The 20,835-nt window shown below is 43.1% G+C and overlaps 1 protein-coding gene across 4 annotated transcripts in view; it reads right to left on the bottom strand.

The window, feature by feature from the left end:
• Positions 1–20,835, bottom strand: part of VCAN (versican) — a 230,002-nt gene that overhangs the window by 20,945 nt on the left and 188,222 nt on the right. For 3 of the 4 annotated variants that reach the window (XM_060280214.1, XM_035100043.2, XM_060280213.1), the window contains exons 9-13: positions 20,624–20,737; positions 18,613–18,726; positions 14,985–15,032; positions 6,261–6,419; positions 3,881–3,963 (exon numbers count right to left, since the gene is read on the bottom strand). In XM_060280214.1, the coding sequence (XP_060136197.1) occupies positions 3,881–3,963; positions 6,261–6,419; positions 14,985–15,032; positions 18,613–18,726; positions 20,624–20,737 (518 nt within the window). The remainder of the gene's footprint in view (positions 1–3,880; positions 3,964–6,260; positions 6,420–14,984; positions 15,033–18,612; positions 18,727–20,623; positions 20,738–20,835) is intronic. The other variant, XM_035100044.2, reaches the window with a different exon arrangement.

The following is a 20,835-nucleotide window of genomic DNA, read 5'->3' on the forward strand; positions in this document are numbered from 1 at the left end:
GCTCGAAACACAGTACATGTTCATTAATTAGTTGGAAAGTTGGGAAAAGCTGTATCATAATGTGCAGGAAAGATGTAGTCTCAGCTCTTGACACCCTGCCAATGAAGAGAGCAAGCTTATACAGCCATGGTAGACTTCTTTGCTACTTCTCATATACCCTAGTCCAGGCATCCCCAAACTGCGGCCCTCCAGATGTTTGACCCATGGTCCCTAGCTAACAGGACCAGTGGTCGGGGAAGATGGGAATTGTAGTCCAAAACATCTGGAGGGCCGAAGTTTGGGGGTGCCTGCACTAGTCCCCTGCCGTCCTCCTCTCCAAACTCTCGCACAACATTTCCCCATCCCTTTAAATAAAAAAGGATGCACAGAATCATAGAATTGTAGTGTTGGAAGGATCGGCAGGTTAAAAGTAAATTCATTGCAACTAGTGGAAGTTGGGGCCAGTTCCCTTTTGCTGAGTGAGCTGGGAAGGCAGGAAGTTTACATAAGAAATGAATAAGATCAAAATGGATCAAAATGAAGATCAGTTGAGTCCAGGATCATGTTTCCCACAGTGACCAGCAATACATCTGTGGGAAACTCCAGCAAGACCTGAGTGCAATAGCATCTTCTGCTGTTATTTCCATGCAACTGATATTCAGAGGCATGCAGTTTAACACTTTGGGATACATAAAATACTGGTCATGCTTAGAAGATATCCATTAACGTTAGCAATGACTGGATCAAGTTCTATTGATTTCAGTCGAACTACTCTAATCACTGCTAAGTCTGGCTTTAATCCTGTTTGTATAAACTGGAAAAAGCATAAACGTTATTGATTGTTTCTAAAGAAAAGAAGTGGAGGGAAGTGGTTAACAGAAAGGAAGAAAAAAATGGGATGGAGATCAGACGGAAAGAGGTCTGTTGGCAGATGTCCTTATCCTGCTCATCAAATGCCTTCTTTTCCTCATCTCAAAAAAGAAGCTAAAATTTAACACTCCGGTTTGTTCAAAAGCCTGAATTAGGATTTCATTTCCTGGAGTCTGAAGATTGGTGCCATGCCATTCTTGGCTCTCCCACCCTGAGGTTTATCACATGTTTAATACTGACTAGCTTGAAGACAGGCTGATCTTGCGAATACAATTCTTGGAGTGCTAGAGTGCATTCAATCATGAAAGGGTGGGGGAAGGATAAACATGGTAAGTGGAGAACAAGGCTATTCAAGCCCACAATACAGACAGAATGTGTGAGGCTTCCAAGGGGGTGGGAGGGTGCCCTTGGGGAGAAACAGGCTCTCTCCTGCCACACGCCAAGAGAAACTACTCCTCAAGGCACAATAAAGCACATTTGTTCCAGCAATAAAGTATGTCAGCAATATAGCACATAAGAGAAGGAAAGAGTTGCTCCCCTTTTTCATTTTCTACACTGTCACCTGCAGCAAATAGCAGCTCTTAAAGAAAAGGGTCCTTCAAACACATGCACACACACAAAGCAGCTCAAACCCTCTGGTAAACTCTAAATGGTAATCAATCAAGGCGGATTCTTCAGTGACTTCTTTCTGAAGCTGTCATGTGTGATAGGCAGAAGGGATGCAAGGACCAGACCTTTTCCTGGAGGCCTGACGACGGAAGGCAAATAGTAAGCATGGCCCCAGTATCTGTGCAGAATCCGCAGGCTAAAAATCATATACAGTATATATTTCATATGGGGAAAAGTATTTTTTGACTTGGATGAAACAAAACCCTGTTTTAAAAAGAAAGGGGCAGCTGAGTGAGCAGCAGTTTTATTTGCTTTACTTTTGAATTTATGCGGTATTTTGTTGCAAAGCATCTGCGCTTAGGTGGGAGAGTGAACCGACTTCAGTTCACGCTATTCAATCTGAGAATGTCCCACACCATCCCAGTTAGGGCCTAGCTACGTGTGGCAGGAATAAGACGTCACTAGTAATCATGCTGTAGCTTTTATTAAATACCAGGCATGGAGCAGGGATTGTTCCAAGGAGCACAGTATGGGTGGGGGGGGGCAGATTTAAGCTCCCCCTCCCCCACCACGGTATCGGAGAAAATCCACACCACCACAGCAATTTGTGTTAGGATAAAACTGCACGTCGATACCATTTAAGCCCTTAGAAAAGATAAGAACATGGGAGACTTCAGTCTCCAGAGCAGAATGCATGCAAGGCAAGGACTTCCGTGTGGGACGCTGGATGCCTATTCTCGTGGCTGCAGGTTGGCAGACCTTGTGCAATGCAGCTGGGACTATAGGAGCCTCAGTGGTTTGTATTCAGGGAATCCAGATGCTCCACCAATGTTGCATTTCCCCCAGGAAATAGCTGTGTATTAAAGGCCTCAACAGAGAACACAGGAAATGTTAGTTCACTCATCCAGGGCTTGCAGCTCATTGGAATACCTCAAGGACCATCTCTCCCCATATAAACTGACCAGGACTCTGCATTCATCATCTGAGGCCCTTCTTCATGTGCCTCCTCTCCACGTGAGGTCTGGAGGGTGGCAACACAAGGGCGGGGCTTTTCTGCAGTGGCTCCCCATTTGTGGAAGGCTCTCATCCAGGAGGAGGTTTGCCTGGCACATCTATTACAGGCACCATCCAAAAACATTCTTCTTCAACCAGGCCTCTGACTAGTTCCACAGCCTTTTAAATGTGTTTGTGGGAGGGGGGGTTATTGATTTGTTGTTTCTGTTTTAACTATTTATTTGTGCTTTTGTCTTGTGTTTTTATCTTGTGAACCACTCTTGTGATGAAGAGCGGTATATTCAGGTGGTTTGTGAAGGTAAATGGTGGGCTGGGACTTTTGCTGAGAGTAGAACTTGCTATTAAAACTTAGGTTCATTCACAGAAACTACGGCATAGCTGTCAGCCTTCACTTTTTTTGCTGGAAATTCCCTTATTCCAGAACCGTTTCCCAAGCTATCCTGGATTGTTATATACAGTGGGACCTCGACTTACGAATTTAATCCGTTCCAAATGCACACTCGTAGGTCAAAAACTTCGTAAGTCGAGTTTCCCATAGGAATGCATTGGAAGCGGAAAAACTCGTAAGTCGAGGAAACTGCATCTAGCCGCGAACGGGTTTTCCGCTCATAAGTTGAAAACGTCGGATGTCGAGTAGCTCATAAGTCGAGGTCCCACTGTATACCGCAGACTGTCCCCGGAAAAGGTGAGGCTGCTGCTGATCCCTTATTTTCAAATCCAAAAGTTGACAGCTATGACGGACTAGGGAAACATCTAATCTCTAACCTGATGCCCTCCAGAAGTTGCTGAAGTACAACTGCCACCATAATCTCTGGTCATTTGCAATGCTGGTTGGGGCCGATGGGAGTCTTTGTTTGGAAATATCTGGAGAGCCACAGTTTATCCGCCATCTGCATAAAGCCCATACAATGATTGTGTATAAGCTGTTTTTAAGTTGCTAAGGAAACAGCTACCACCAATTCTCTTAATTCGCCCTATTATACAAACAAAAGACATGTCTTTGTACCAGGCATGCAATCTAATTTAGTTGGGTGGGGCAACAGTAGAAAAGCAAATGCTGAGATGGGATAAATTCAAACATATGCCACTTTATTTTAGTTGGAGGTTGAGGGTAAAAGGGTTAAGGGAAGAGGTAAGTTTTGAGCCGGAATTTGAAAGACTGGACTAGCAGTAAGGAAAGTTATGTACAAACACGTGAAGTGCCAAAACTACCTTGGCATTATTACTGCCTACCCTACATTACAATAATAAGGACAAAGTGGGTATCATACCATAGCAAATCAGGCTGGTTGTTTGCTAGGAGATAGTTTTCTCCATTGTTCTCGCAGCCTGACCTATTTTCCTTTCTCGGAAGCAGTGTCACAAACAACTGAAACGTTTTCCAGATAATGTTTTCTAGGTCTCTTACCAGCACGCTGCCATCAGTCCAGCGGAAGTCACTCTCGTACATCTTATCGTTTAGGCCAATCCACTGGTAGTCGTGTCCTATTCCTAAAAGGAAACAGAACCAGTGATTTTTTTAAAACCAACTTTCCCATACAAGGGAATTATCTCAAAATGAAAGTATTTTCATAGACTTGAATCAGCCTTCCTGTGTGTGCTTCAAAATGATTATTCTTTCACAGAGAAAATAAATGAATATCTGCAGTGTGCTCCACCTTTTTATAACTGAAGTTATTTATTTATTTTTAATCACATTTCCTCCACCACCACCCCAAATGATTTCGTATTTTGCTGCTGACTACTCTTAAAGAGTTGGATAGTTGGTTTGCTTTTCAGATGGCTGTATATGATAAAATGCTTGACACTCGCCAGTATTTGAACAAGCTTGTTTAGTTGGTTGCACTTAAAGAAGTAAAACTTCTCAGTGCCCTTATTGTATCAGACTAATAATTTATCTATGAAAAAAGGGGGTAGAATCAGTGGCAGAGCTTCCTGCTCTGGCACCGGGGGGGGCAGAGAGCGGGTGAAGGCGGGGCTGGCGCACGTCCTGGGGGCGTGGCACACCGCCTGTGGAGGCATGGCGCCCAGGGTGGGGGGGCAGCTGCGATGGCACCCCACCGGGATCGCGCTGCTGGGGGCGTTGTGCTCCCCCCGCACTCCTCTTCCTCCGCCAGTGGGTGGAATTCAAAATAGTACTAAGGCAATTGTTCCATCAGTGCAAGAGTGCCAAATGTATTGCTCTGCTTTCCTTTGGACCACACCAGTGAGGATGAGAGGGGGGTCTTGTTGTCTGGACAGTCCAGGACCTTCATACACATTGTCCAGGCTTGTACCCCGAGGAAGTCACTTTGCTGTTGCTAGCACAGTAATTTGATTTCACCCCCAAAGGCACACTCCACTGTCTCTTGAGACATATGAATGCCAACAACTACAAGGATGTCTGCTTGTGCAATGGAACATTCTTCTCCTCTCCCCCCTATTCCTGCATGCCCCCTAAAACTGTTCCAAATCCCTCGAGAAGATTTGAGGAGGGTGTGTAAGAGGGGGAGAGGGAGGGCAAGTGGAAATCCTCATGATGATAGTACTGATTAATAGAATACCACCTATGGTCACACATCTTGATCACTGCTGTTGCCATTTGCTGTGATTTTTTTTATAGTCCCTGAATACAAATGTCCAATGACTGTGCTGATTTCACACGTACTGTGATCCAGCAACTTCAATGCACATGTGGGTGCTCCATTGCATATTTTGCACCCTGATGTATCAGGCTGTCCAGCTCCTTAGAGTTGGAGGATGATGTGAGTAGATGACGGTAATTTAACCATCTTGTTATGTACCACAAATTGTATATAGAATATTCCCTGGAAGAGGTAAAAAGAGTGTGTCCCATTTGTATGCAAATATCTATGAGAACACAGAAGTTGAACAATGCCCAATTGAAAATATAATATTTATATTTTTGAAGGGGGGGGGACCCTCACCCCATGCTGATTGTATTTTCTTGTTTAATTAAAAAAAAAACCAGAAAATGCAAAAAGCTACAAATAACGAAAATGGCCACCATAATATTTCCTTCTTAATTTTCCTAGTTATTTCTAATGTTTTACTGTGCCATGCTGGTGTGCCGATTTTTCTTTCCAGGGAGGCATATCCCCGTAAAGCAATTTTTAGAAACATTTTAAAGGAAAGATGTGCCAAACGACTTGGCGGAAAACCAACAACCTAGTGACAACACAAACCCAGAACAAACATGTGTTTTCTTCCAAGAACATATTCAGGGACTGAACATCTTACCCAAACATTAACACAGCTAATGATGAGCATTTTGAAATGAACCTCATGTGCATTAGCCTGGAATGATAATTGCGATTGTCAGATAGCACCTGGGACTGCAACCAATGTCAGCTACTTGTAGCAGAACGCAAAGTGACTGGTGCAGCAGTTCCTGCAAGCAACAGTGTTTTTAAAGTGCCTGGAGATGAGACTGTCTAAACAGTGAGCCTAAAATAAAATTAAAACACCGGAAAAAAATGCCTCACTTAATTCTTCTTCTAATGTCTTTTTCTCGTGAACTAAATTCTTTAGGATTGTAAAAGATGAATCCCTCCAAAGATCAGCCATTTCTCCCACTTTAGCTAATGAGTTTGGCAGACCCTAGAGGAGGGCTGAATGGAACAAAGTAGCGGTCAAGGACAAAAGGTCCTCTTTTTAAAAGGATAAACGATAACACACATTTCAGAAAGCAAAACATAAAATAAAATATTTGGAGGCCTGGTGGATATTTTATTTTACAGCCATTTCCACTGCCTCTGCGTCCTCAGTTGGATGAAAATGCCACATACGGTTCACAAAGAGCTGTTCTTCTTGAGACAGGATGCTGGTCAGATGGGCTCCCTGGAGGCGGCACTCTCTCTCTGCCGCATCCCACGTGCGGCGATGAGCAAAGTATTTGTAGCACTGCCCTTGGAACTTGTGCCATCCGTAATCACAGGTTTCGGTATCTGCAACAGACAATTGCAAAACTCTTGTTGTAAAACATGGGTTGGCAATGCCCAGGGGCTGCCCATTGGCAGAGCCAACGCTGAAATGCCAAAAAGAAACATTCAGTGACAAGGGGACCGGACATTCTGCATACAGAAACGCTCAAATGCTTCACTCAAAAAAAAATAAACTGAGTCTGTGAGTAACATTTATGTAGTAAGTGTCTGCCCTTCTGCAGATTGTTATTTGGAAAACATTATATAACATCAACATTAAGGGAGGGGGGAGACCATGGTTGTGAACAGCATAAAATCAGCAATAAAATTACAACCATGAAACAAATACAAAATACATTACACATCAGCTTAATGCACTGAAACAGCTGGATTACCCCTCAGGGTAAAGCCTGGACAAACAGGTGGATTTTAGGTAGGAGATCAAATGCCAATACTGTAGGTATCAGGCTGATGTTCACTGAAAGCATATTCCAAATAACATGCTGATCTTAGTGAGCATAGAATGAATCTCAGGAGCAAACTAAGAGTATCTCTTTGATGCCCAACTTTGAAGAGGAAATTGTGCAAGACAAGGAAGTGGTCTGTAGAAGTGGATTTTACTGAGGATTGGAAAGTGGAGGTCCACTGGCAGAGATCACAACGAACCGACAGACGTTATTACACCCAAAAGCTCCGACCCGTGAACATAAAGAGCTTCCTGTGGAAAACAGCTCCCAAGGAAATTGTGTGCTTTCACCCAGGGGATTCTTCCTCTGGGAACAACTTGGAGCCCCCTGTGCTGAGCAAAGCCCAAGAACCAGCTAGATTTAGAGATAAGGATGTGTTAGGCCAGGCATCCCCAAACTTCGGCCCTCCAGATGTTTTGGCCTACAACTCCCATGATTCCTAGCTATCAGGACCAGTGGTCGGGGAAGATGGAAATTGTAGTCCAAAACATCTGGAGGACCGAAGTTTGGGGATGCCTGTGTTAGGCTATCAGTCCAGACATCAGCAGCCAAGATCTAATGGGCTCTGAGCCTGCAGGAGTGACTGGTGCCTTAAACAACAGGTGGAAATGGAGAAGTGCAAGACTTCAAGGAAAGATTCCTTGGGATTAATCGTCTTCTGAGGACACTTCTCTTTGAAAACAGTTGATAGAATTCAGCAGGACTTGGGCAATGCTTTTCTACCAAAAATGTGCCTTGATTCTAAGCCACCCCTTGCCCGAAATCAGACCTTGCCTTAGCCCTGATTTGAAATACTTCTCGCCTAGCAACAGACCGCAGTCTGGCCTTGGATTGGCTGCTGACTGTGCCCACAACAGCTCTGTTATCTGGAAGTTCCCTTGTGACCCAGGGCCCAGCTAGGACAGCAACTAAGCCTGAAGATTTAATCACAGCGGTGGCTCTCACTAAACTAGAATCAGGACACTTCCTAATCTGAACAGTGTGTAGGTTGCTTCTTCAGCAGAGGGAGCTGCTGCAGTTACATCTTCAAAGACAGCTATTTGCATATAGAGCTTTTTGGATTTGGGCCATGGCTTGTATGTTTTCCAGATGCATACACTCAGCCATTAGCGCTAGAAAGCAGAAAGGAAATTCTACACCAGATGCCAGATACCACATTCCACGTGGAATTGCAAAAAGAAAAAAAAGAAAAAGAACAACCTCATCTGTGTCATTTAACGGCTTAAAAGACCGTGATATCATTTTAACATTTCATAGGAAAAAAGACAGCATAAATGAAGCTGCAAGCCCTGCACACACTTGGGCATCTGATCCACTTTAATTCCTTTAGCAAAACTATACCCTATGCTTGGTAGTTAAAGGTCACTTATTCCCCCCATTAACCATTGTTGAGTGATACAGTTTTAAACCTACAGGGCTGGGAGGAGCTTCCTGCACTCAGATCCATGACTAAACAAGCTCTAATCACAGCTAATGATCAAAACCCATTGTAATATCATTCAGACAACATGATTCGCTGAGCAGAAATTAGCTGAGGATAGATTTACCCAAGTAATGTACATCTCAGTGAAGCCAATGGCAAAGTTTCCATTGATTTAATTCATCCACACTGTGCAAATAGCTTTTGAAGGAGATAAAGGCGGAGGCACGGCCATCAGATTTGACTGTGAAGAAAATTCATTCCCGATTCCTAACACTTTGAAAATAAAGACTCAAGGAAGTTCACTTCCATAATAAACATGATGCATGAAAACTATTGTCAACCAATGCTCAAAAACACTGCAGCCCACACCCTGACAAAGTTAGTCATGACTATGCGTCAAGACAAGTGACATGGGCCAGCAAGCTGTACTTTTTCACAACTCCACATGTCTTCCTGATGCACATGTAAAGTGATGTCTGTGTGTCGTGTGTGTGTCTGGCTGTCTGTCTGCCTCTCTCTCTCTCTCTGAGTGTGTGTGTGTGTGTGTGTGTGTGTGTGTGTGTATAGGTAAAGGGACGCCTGACCATTAGGTCCAGTCATGACCGACTCTGGGGTTGCGCGCTCATCTCGCATTATTGGCCGAGGCAGCCGGCGTACAGCTTCAAGGTCATGTGGCCAGCATGACAAAGCCGCTTCTGGCAAACCAGAGCAGCACATGGAAACGCCGTTTACCTTCCCGCTGTAGCGGTTCCTATTTATCTACTTGCATTTTGACGTGCTTTCGAACTGCTAGGTTGGTAGGAGCTGGGACCAAGCAATGGGAGCTCACCCCGTCACAGGGATTCGAACCGCCGACCTTCTGATCAGCAAGCCCTAGGCTCAGTGGTTTAACCACAGCGCCACCTGGGTCCCCTGCACGCACGCACGCACGCGCACACACACACACACATATTGTTTGTATCAAGTGGGTAAGGGGAGCAAAATCCCATCTAGAGCCGAGGGGACATGTCTTGGTTTTTTCTTGGAGGTTTTTCTTTTCTCACTCCTCCCACAACGAAAAAGAAAAGCACTTTGCAGAATTTTCTCATTTCCCTCTGCTCTTTCCCTCTGCTCTTTCTTTGTTATGGTCACCATTTCCTCTCTTCCACACCACACATAGACACACAATGCCCTGGGTATGTCCAGGGTATTGTGGAGGGTGTGAAGTGGCCCTGTTGCCTCTTGAGGGGGAAAAGCCCCGCACTGAGAAACTGTAGGAGAATTTCTCCTCTCCACAGAGAAATTCAGTGCAGGGTCTGCCCGGCCTGCCCCCCAACTCCACCCTATTCCCCAACATCTCCGCCCACACAGAGGATGGAGATTAATATTGAGAAACTACACACGTGTCAGATTCGGCCCCTCTTTCCCCCTATCTTATGCTGTGTTCCAATGTTTGAAGCACTTCCTACACACAAGCCCTAAAATCAGAAATGAGCTGGGTGGGCAGAATTATTATTATTTTTAAGCAACAGGTCACACTGTGGGAGGGGCAATGGCTTTGTTCACCTCCTTTGTCATGTAAAGAAAAGAAAAGACAAAAGATGCCCCCAGTTCTCAATTTTCTGTATGTGAAAAGGGAAGACACATGAACATAATACACATGGCTTGGCTCTAAATCTCATTGAAAGCAATGGAGTTCAAGTCAGCTGCAACTGATTTGTTCCACTGGTTTCATGAATAACTTTAGTTGGACTGGGCCTGTTTGCTTGGTTTTAACATTGCAACAGGACACACAAGTTATAACTCTAGTGAGAAAGACAAATTAGATCCAGGTGGATTTCTGGGCCCTAATATGGAAGGGTCATGTGTGTTTTTTCCCCCACAGCCTTCATAAAAAAACAACAACATTATTTGTGTTTTTCATTTCGGCAATGCAGTCTTGAAGAACTGATGACTGAAAATAGCCATGGAAAAAAATAACTGTTGTTGTGCAGTTCACAGATGCAAAGCTGGAGTGCTACCTCAACAGAGATTAAGACTAGCCAAACAAAGAATAAAAAAAGGCCCCTGGAGGGGACCTTTTAAAATATATTAAATAAATTTAAGGGATTATTTTCTGAAGGCAGCTGTAAAACTGAAACATAACATAATGAAATGCACGTTGTCTATCTTCATGTGACGGATGGTCCCGATAAGAACACACAGTAGAAAAGCATTTGCATCAGCCTATAATTCAATTTTGCTAAAGGGAAGCAAACATGAAGCTTGGCAACGTAGCACATTTTAATGGCTTCGTGTCAATTACACTGCCAGTACCGCAGGATCCCAGAGCGGAGCTGACAAGTGGCATAAAATTCCACTGCTGCTTTGGGTTGTGCCTGCGCCCTTTACAGATGTGCTTTTTTTATCATGCTCTGGGGCGGACGGGTGGTTCAAATCCGGTGAGAATCTACATTGAGAAAGAGAGTTCCACTCTAGCCTACTTCCTGACATAAGCATTTTCTAGGAGAAGGGATATTTGTGGATGTTTTAACATATAACTCTCTACCAGCATTCCAAAATGGTACAGTCCCTGCAGAGATCCACTGCATCTTCTTACCACAAGGTTGCACACTACTAAATTCTGCCCACTGAAATTGATGTACCCAACTTAACCATGTCCTTCCATTTGAATGGGTTTATTCCAGGCATCCCCAAACTTCGGCCCTCCAGATGTTTTGGACTACAATTCCCATCATCCCTGACCACTGGTCCTGTTACCTAGGGATCATGGGAGTTGTAGGCCAAAACATCTGGAGGGCCGCAGTTTGGGGATGCCTGGTTTATTCTGAGCAGGACTGAAATTAGATACAACCCATAGGACGGTGCTTAGTGTGAGGTCCATATACAAAAAGAGGTCTTAGGGGTTTTTTAAGTACTAAACAGCCTGTTAGACTAGATAATCCACGAAATTACCTGAATCGGTGAATAATTTAGATACAAATAATAATAATCCATTGCAACCCATGTGCATAGAGACGCTTTCTTTTACAACATTCTAGGCATTCATAGTTAAAATGTATTATATAAGAATTGAAATGGAGCTTGGCATGTTTATGGTGTTTTAAAAGCTGTTTCACTAAACCCAGGAGTCATTATAGTGGAGCAGTTCATTTTTATTTATGGAGGACGGGTGTTTTATATATTCACATCATCTCTTTACGATAACTTCAGCATGGATATTATTCTTCAGACATATCTAAGTTATACTGTCTAGAGATTCTGAGCAGAGTTGCTTTTTAAAAATTGTTGGCTTGTTGTTTTTAACTGATGCAACAAACATTTGACTATAACCCTTGCCTTGTTTTAAAAGTCCTCTGAAAATGCGAGAAAAGCAAAGTCTGAACCATAATTACTATCAAAGTCAGTGGGGTTTAGTAGATAAAGCATTGGACTTAGACTGAGACCTAGGTTCAAATTGCCTTAGCCATGAAGCTTACTGGCAAGTTACTTTTTAGCCTACTTTACCTTAAAGGGCTGTTTTTAGGATAAAAACGGTATTACTTCATGGGTGCATCTCTGATGTCCTTTGGGGAAACACAGAACACAAAATGTGGTACGTAATGGGTAATTCCATTAGCATGTCAACCTGCAGACCCATTTTTTATTTACATATATAGTTAACATTTTCTGTATCATTTGAAAGATAATTTTCCAAAGTTTCATGATCTGGCAACAATTTTTCAAAATGACATTTTACACATGAGTAAAACAACCAGAAGCATGACATGCAAGATTACTCAGAATTTCTCTCTATTGTTTTTTTAAGAGTTTGGTTAAATACCTCCCTAAGAAAATAGAGAATTGGTTGATGATCCATCATTGCAGAGATAGTTTTGCTTTTCATTTGGTGAAATGACAATAAATTTTATGTTGGGGGGGGGGGGTGGGACTCAGATGAGTTTAGGACAGTAAAACATACGTTGCTTGATCAGGTTATGTTAGCACAAAACCACATACTTTTATTCCCGCAACAAAAGAAAAGAAACATACATGTTTTGCCTTTTTCTCTTCTTTGAGGTTCTTAACATTACAAAAATGTGGTAAGATATTAACTGAAATGTGCTTTACATGCAACATTTCTTGTGACCAACCTACCACCACAATTATGTATAAATGTTGTCATTAAACCTCTTTCTAGGGCTGTCATATTTTCTTCCCTGAGAATTTAATCATTATCAAGGGAGAAATCCTATGCACAATAAACTGCCATAAAGCAAGCTGGTGTAAATTAAGCCCTAGAAAAGTTACACGAGATCCAAATTCTGGTGGAATCTACACACATATTAAAAACGCTATGAAAATGCTTTTTCAAAAAACGTTTTGAAAAATACATTGAATTTGGCATAGCTCACTGTCACCATCTGGTGTCACATTTGCATGTCGCACTTTACAACGCATTTAAAATGTCCTATTTGCAGCTGTATAGCTGAGTCCTCTGTTCAACAGCATGGCTGCTGCTGCTCTGCCTAAGCCTGGTAGAAGGAAAAGAAGCCTTTATAATACTGTAGTGTTATGCAGCAGGCTGCCAGGTCACATTGCTGAACTGAGCAGGCATGACATGCAGCCTAAGTCCCCCCCCCCCAGTTCCATTCCTGCCACCCCCCTGGAATGCTCCTTTTCGGGGGCTTACATTGGCCTTGGTTCAGCCAGCTGAGTCCCAGCTGAGCAAGTTACACTTCTGTATCTTTCACTGAGCTAGGGACTTAATGTTGATCTGCTGCACCCTAAATTGCCTATTCCAGCAGATCTTGCCAGGGCCTATTATATGTACCACTAGTGTCATTCAGCCCGTTTAATAAACGGGCGCTAGAACATTCAGCCTCTTTCTGTGGCGGCGGCACGTGGGGGGGCGACTGGCCCCTCCCACGGCCGCCGATTCGTCAGGGCGCTCCGCTGAGCCCAGCTGGCCAGTGGGCGCCCAGGAGAAGGCCGCGATTCTTCTGAGGACTGCGAGGGAAACGGTAGGCAGAGGGGTGGGGTGGGGAGAGCGTGTGTGCGTGTGTGTGTGCATCAAGTCTCTGCGTCCAATCCCTGTGTCTGTGGGGCACATGCGCAGTAGCGCAAACCCAGGGACACAGGGAATACTGGACGCAGAGACACTTGCACTTTATTATACAGTGGTGCCTCGCTAGATGAATTTAATTCGTTCCACTGGTCTTTTCTTATAATGAAAAATTCGTCTAGCAAATCCCATAGGAATTCATTGAATTTTTTTTTAATTTTTTTTTGCCCATAGGAACGCATTAATTGAATTTCAATGCATTCCTATGGGAAACCGCGATTCGCTAGATGAATTTTTCATAAAACGAATTCGTCTAGCGAGGCAACCTCCGCTTGAAAAATCCTTTCGTTAAGCGGAAATTTCGTTAAGCAGGGCACTCGTTAAGCGAGGCACCACTGTATAGGATTAGTGTAGACCATCTTACATAGTTTTACAAAAAGAGACAAGTGGTACAATCAAGAAGCTTATAGCCTGAAAGATCAGTCAAGCAATGGAAGGTGGACATATCTTATTGCTTTTAGAGGAAAGGTAATATAATTATGTGCATAATATATATTTAGGAATCAGACATCATTATAAGCAACTATGGTTTTTAGAAAAGTGCAGAAATATTTGGCTACTAGATTCCCCACTACCACCTCCTTTCTTGAAGCAGGCAAAAGCTTCTACCAGGTTCCCCTCAGATGCATCAAGGAGGCAGGCCTGTCTTGACGGGTTCTCCCTACCGGTAGTTAGGTTCATCCAGACCAGAGGCGGAGAACCGTTTTGGCACCACAAGCCAAAGTTGACGTCAAAATCCCTTCTGCTCCCATCAGAGTGAGACTGGGCTTTAAAGGGAAGAAGGGAGAAGAAGCCTTTGGGAGTCCCCTTTAAGCAAGACTGTAGGCGGAGGAACTCCCCAAGGCTTTTGGAAGCATTTGCAAATCTCCCTCCCATTAAAATTGCATTGAGATTGGATTTAACAGGGAAGGGAGAAAGAGCCTTTGGGAGTCTCCATCTCCCTCTTTAAGATTGCAGGAAGATCAGGCTTAAAAGGGAGCGGTTGTGTTTGGGCACATCTCCAGGTGGGAAACTGTAAGGCCCCTTGTCCTCACATCTTAAGGTATTTAAATGGGACTTGGGTTAGACAAACCCTTCAAATAGAGGCCTGTCTGCTATAAAGGCAGGCACATGGCCACTCTAATCCCACTTTCCTGTCTACATGTTGTGCCCAGTTAAGCTGCCTGAAGAGTCCTGCTGCCAAGCAGAGTCCTGTGCAGACAAGCCCAGTCTCCAAACTCCCCAAGATGGCTTCACTTCAGGGCATGAGACGAAATGGGTTTAGCAAACATATGAAGCAAAAGCTTGTAAATCTAATTTAGTCAAATGGCTTTCAGAAGTGGCATTGCTTTCCCCAGTCCTTCTCAGCTGTGGGAACTGAGCTAGGAGCTATTTCCAAATAGAAATGCTTCTTTCCTTCCTAAACTACAATGACTTCCAGAACTGAGCCTGTGGGGAGGGACAAGAGCAATCACAAACATTTGGACAGGGAACTAACTCCTTTATAAAACTGAGCACTTTTGCTAACAAAGAAATCGTTTATTTTCCTTAGGAAAGGGAGGAAGAAAAGAAAAGAGGGGGAAGGGGAAGAGAAACCATCTCTGGCTATACTGCCCCAAGGAGGGTTGTCTACTCACAATTGCATCTGCGCAGTTTTGGCAGCAGGTTCACATGCACATCTGCATCTGGTAAACAGTGCAACGAAGGTTCAATTTTACTTAATGTTTATATATGTAAAGAAGACTTTATATAACACAGTAAAGGGTGAGTTGTACTGCCAGGAAGAAATGGTGCCAAAAGCAAAACCTGAGCTATAGGAGCAGAGTGCAAGAGAAGAAGAAGATGAAGACAGAGATGAAGGCAAAGACAAAGGACGACCATAGTTTAAAGCATGCCTTCTACTTTGTTCCAACGGTCTTGGAATAAATATGCTGATTGTGTTGCATTTCTTCAAAATAGCCGCACAATTAAAACAGTCAAAAGCCAGTGTTAGATGCAGCCAAACGCAAAAGCAACATACCCAATCTATTCACACCCCTCCACCTACCCACACATATACAACCTCAGCCACACACATTGATATCCCACATTTGCACTGTCATTTTAAATTCCCCTCACCATCATGTGCCCTCTTTCTCATCCCATCCCTATCTGTGGTAGTTGGGGGGGGGGGAGAGAATGAGAATGGAACCTTTATCTAAGTGCAATGGCAAGGGACGTAATTTTCAGAAGGTGCCAGCACTAGGGGAGGAGGGGGGATTTCCCCTGCTGCCACCCAACCATCCCTCTACAAAAACTGTTCCCCCCCCCAATACAGTAATCAGGCTAAGAAGTAAGCTCCTGTTCATTTAATGGGATCTTTTTTTAAGAAGCTGGGCTGCCACAGGGCTGAGAGAGGCTCTGGCCCCCGTTTTACAGTCTGATCTGGCAATGAACACACTGAATCCAGTGTTAGTTGTAAATAGACAGGGAACAGTATTCAGACAGCTTTTTCACAGATGAGGTCTACCTCTGGGGAAAGGGCGCAGCTCAGTGATAGAACATCTGCTTTGCATGAAGAAGGTCCCAGGTTCAATCTTCAACATTTATAGAAAGGGCTGGGAGGGACCCCTGCCTAAAACCTCAGAGGGCTGCTACCAGTCATTATAGATAATACTAAGCTAGATAGAACAACAGCCTGACTCAATATAAGGCACGTTCTTGGGTTTCTCTGCTTATTGGAAAGAAATGAAAGCAGTCAAATAGCAGTGAGTCTTGATGTTTCCATATTTCAGTTCTTCCATCTCTTCCACTGTGACAACCAGGATTCAATGGCTAATGTCCCTTTATTGGCCCTCATGTTCCCCCCGCTAAGCTGATACTGACAGAGAAAATATCAACACTGCTGGCTGAATGCCAACTGCCTTGCATACAATTAACTTATCTTCTTGGTACAACAAAAAGGTCACCTATATCTTCTCTAATATTAGTTCAAATGTTCACAAGCACTCAGAAATCCATTTGGCAAACAATTGTTTTTACAAGCCAATAATAAGTTCTAGGAAACAACAGAATCATTCACTCATGCCCTTTTGTGGCATAGGAATGCACATTCTGTACCTTTTGGCTTTGCTATAGATCTAATGAAATCAGGTTCAGTGACATGAAATCAAAACTGCTTTCCAGAAAGCAGTCCACATTTTCTTCCCCCATTTTCTGGTAGAATGGGCAGGGGGTAGGGGCTGGCATTGAATGCCTTCCTGCGATCCTAAACCACTGCAGGACTTTCTGTGGAAGAAATTTAAATTCCAGAGTTGACTGAGTTGAGATCTGTTTCAGACTGACAAACGAGGAAATGCTCACATTAAGTATTTCAAAAATACACTCTCCCTGGTTGGTCATAAAGCACAACTTAAAGCTACCATGAACTTCAGACTATTTCAGTGTTAAGGATTTGTTGCGGGAAGATATTTTCAGAAATATCCTTCTGCTGTAAAAACATGGGTCAAATTCTTGTATTAAAGAGGAGATTTCAGGAGGCTTTTCCAGCCTATGCCAGACTACTGAAATATTATGAGTCCTGGACCTAGTCCTATGCCTGAGACTTCAACATTAACAAAACAAAAGAAAAAAAAATGTCCCTTCAGGCTCATGGAATATTTTTAAAGCACTAGAAAACTCAGAGTCTTTCGCCCAGTAGGCTTACGATGAAAGGCAAGCCTGAAACATGTCAATGTTTATGTAATTATGCCTGGAAGACACTCTTGCTCTGGCTGTGAGTGAATCCAGTCAGAGCAAGATGGGAGGGATGGGGATGGTATTTTCCTACATGTGAGGGTGAACGCAAAGGGGTAAAACCCACAACTTTTAAAACCTTCAGCTCATTTTTTCATCCTGGAAATTTCCCCATTACCTTTGGACAGGCCTGAACCCATGCTGGAAGACTCGGGTTTATTCTGTAATGCCACCTTTACAAAGGAAGGGCAGGGAGGTAATGTTAAAAGAGTGCTGGAAAGCCCACAGCAAAACTCCCTAATTAACTTCTCCATAGGGCCATTACGTTAGCATGCTTGACCAGAAGACCCAGACACAAAAGGAAAGAAAAACATGGTGTCACCTTGAGAAAGGCTTGTTGAGTTTGTTAAGGTCTGCAGTGTTGGGTGTGTTAGCATTGACATCTATTACCATCACTGTGCTTATCTTGTAAATGGCAGAAATGTCATGTACCTTTTGCATTTCATGCCTTTTAGATTCCACTGTTTACTTTTCTCTCTCTGCACCAGGAAAATCTGTAACCCTCTAGATGTTTTGGGCTCCATCTACCATCAGCTCCAGCCTGCATGGCAAAATTGCCATGGATGATGGGAATTGTAGTCTAGCAACACCTGGAAGGCCACAGGCCTCCAGTCCCTGGGTTAGTGAACCTAAAGTCCCCTACACAGTGCTGAAGAACAACTGCATCATCTCTGCCCACCTGCCATACTGGCAGGGCATGAATCTTTGTTGGTTCATGGGAGTGAAGTGTTTCTCCACTGATATGACCTGAAGGACCTCCTGTTTCCTGTCTTAATTCAAGCAGAACACTTCTAAAATCAATTCACATCACAATTCTATACAGTACATGCATTTAAAGGCCCATAGAATTCAGTATGTTTATTACCCAACGAAGTGGGTGCAGGATTGCAGGGATTATGGGAGTTGTAGTCCAACAATATCTGGGCACCCACAGGAGTCCCCCCCCCAAAAAAAACCCAAAACCCTCTACACCTGTGTAAACACACACAGAGAAGAAGAGACTTGCCAACTGAGGATAAGATTTATCTGATGAAAGAGGCTTTGGTCCACAAAGTTATGCAACAGTAAATTCATTTTTGTATTTTCTGTAGCAGACTAATGCAGTTACCTTTCTGGAATCTGGAATAGCATCATCCAGGGACAGATTAAAGAACACAGATTAAAGAACCATATCCCAAACTTAAAACTTCATTTTTTAAACATCACTCTTGAAGTCAAATGTTGGAAACATAAGATGACAAACTAAAGTCAAGCCCAGAGGATTAATTTTCTACCTCAGTAAAAGAGACTACAGCAATCCCCCCCAATGACTGTTTTCAGCAGGAAGGAGAAAGAAAGCAAAGCAACACAAGCGAAAGAAAATAAAAGCAAAGACAAATAATTATCCATTAATTGCCACCACCCTCCCCATAGAGGCCTGATTTGTTAGCAAATTTGCATATTTGATTCCACCATAACCGCAGGTAACTATAAATTTCAAACAGAACTCACCTTTTTCACAAAGAGCTCCAACATAGCTTGGAAGACAAAGGCAAGTAAATGTATTGATGCCATCAATGCACGTGGCTCCATTTCTGCAAGGGCTGGATTGACATTCATCAATGTCTGCCCAAGAAAATGAAACAGGTATTTAAAATGAGGTATTGTCCTCACTTGCAATATAAAATAAAGTTTATATGTATTAATAATGTCAAATAAATAATGTACATAAATTGATTTCAGATATCACAATGCATAAGGACCTAACGATTTTCTTCAACACTTGCACACAGAGTACAGCAGCATTTATATCTCAGAATCTGCAGAACAATTCTTAACAAAATATACACACACCTGAACATTTTAAAACCATCCCGCATGACCACTGAGTCTGTAACCTGCATCCTCGGTTTCTACCTCTCAGAACTTCTTCTTATAGTAGTAGTAGTAATTTATTTATACCCCGCCCATCTGGCTGGGTTTCCCCAGCCACTCTGGGTGGCTCCCAACAGAATACTGTATTAAAAACACAATAAAACTTCAGTCATTCAAAACTTTCCTAAACAGGGCTGCCTTCAGATGTCTTTTAAATTTCAGATAGTTGTTTATTTCCTTGATATCTGATGGGAGGGCGTTCCACAGGGTGGGCGCCACTACGAAGAAGGCCCTCTACCTGGTCCCCTGTAGCCTCACTTTTTGCAGGGAGGGAACCGCCAGAAGGCCCTTGGAGCTGGATCTCAGTGTCTGGGCTGAACAATGGGGGTGGAGACGCTCCTTCAGATATACAGGACCGAGGCTGTTTAGGGCTTTAAAGGTCAGCACCAACACTTTGAATTGTGCTCGGAAATGTACTGTTGAGGGAAAGAGTACTTCAGCTCATTCTTTTTAAAAACAAAAAACCTCAGAATACCTTTGTGATGTATCCAACCTATTCTAACCTGGGACCATGGAAGACTGAACTCCTATTAGGCTGCAATGGATGCATTTCACATTGTTGCAGTAGACGTTGCCATCTGTTCCTACTGTCCTTGCCCTTTCATATCCTGGTGGTCATAAAAACATAACTCCAAACAGTAGGGGTCATGTCCGGTGAAGGCTGTCCTGTGTCCCCCAATATATTATTGGGGTTGCTCCAACCCTCCAAAACAGATTGAGGGCACATGCAGCGAGAGGAGAGGCAGGGGATGTTCCATTGCACAAGCAGAATTCCTTGTACAATTGGGACAATTTCATTGGATACAAACATAGAAATCCCAGAGAAATTAGCTAATCTGTAAACAGGTGAGTTGTACTGCCAGGAAGAATGCCGTTTACAGAGTCCATCGTCACAAAGAGTCTTGTCATTACCACAACTTTTTTTTTTGTCTTCCTGCAATGTGACTGGCCTAACCAATCAAATAAATAAATAAATAAAATTCATTCATTCATTCATTCATTCATTCTGCCTGCAATAACCACTCAGTTTCTTTTTAACTTATCTTCGGCACATGTAGCAGTCTTACCTCCAATCTGCTACTAATCTGATATCTAAACTGGAAGAACTTTCAACAGGCTATTAGCAGCATTCAAACATTTGAGGCAGTTATTCTTCCTCACCCATTTATAAACACCAGATATTGCCGTTCATAAATATTTCTACAGGTTTTGCATGTGTATAAATTGCAGTTGATCATCCTAGTAAATCTCACAGAGACTTGCTGCCTAGTGTGCAAGTTTGTCTACAAACTACCACATAGGAAAGCATATAGAATAAGGCACATTTTGCTGGTGTACTGGGTACAAATTACCATCTTCCTGTTGGCTTTTGTCCACTCAGCACAGTAGATTGGCACATGAAAATTTACTCCCATACACAAATTGCATTTGCGGATTGGACCGAAAATGCACAAAGTTGGTAAGCAAGCAAGAGTTCGTCTTGCATGCTTACATCAGTCTGAGTCTTCTGGTACTGCAATGCCATGCCCTGTTTTGCACATTGAATAATCAGAGATAATCAAACACCAACAAAGGCTTTGCTTCTTACCTACTTCACACTGGTCACCACTGAAACCCGGCATACAAGTGCAGATGTAGAAAGTGTCACGTGGATAACAAGTTCCCCCATGTTGGCATGGATTACTCTTGCATGGCTCTTGGCCTGTAAAGTGAGTTCATGGAAAATTGCTATATTTTGCTAAAATTACTTGTTGGGTGCTGACTCTCTTTCAGCAGAAAGACATTTCCTACTTTTCAGCT

Source organism: Zootoca vivipara, chromosome 11, assembly GCF_963506605.1.
Source record: "Zootoca vivipara chromosome 11, rZooViv1.1, whole genome shotgun sequence".
NCBI lineage: Eukaryota > Metazoa > Chordata > Lepidosauria > Squamata > Lacertidae > Zootoca > Zootoca vivipara.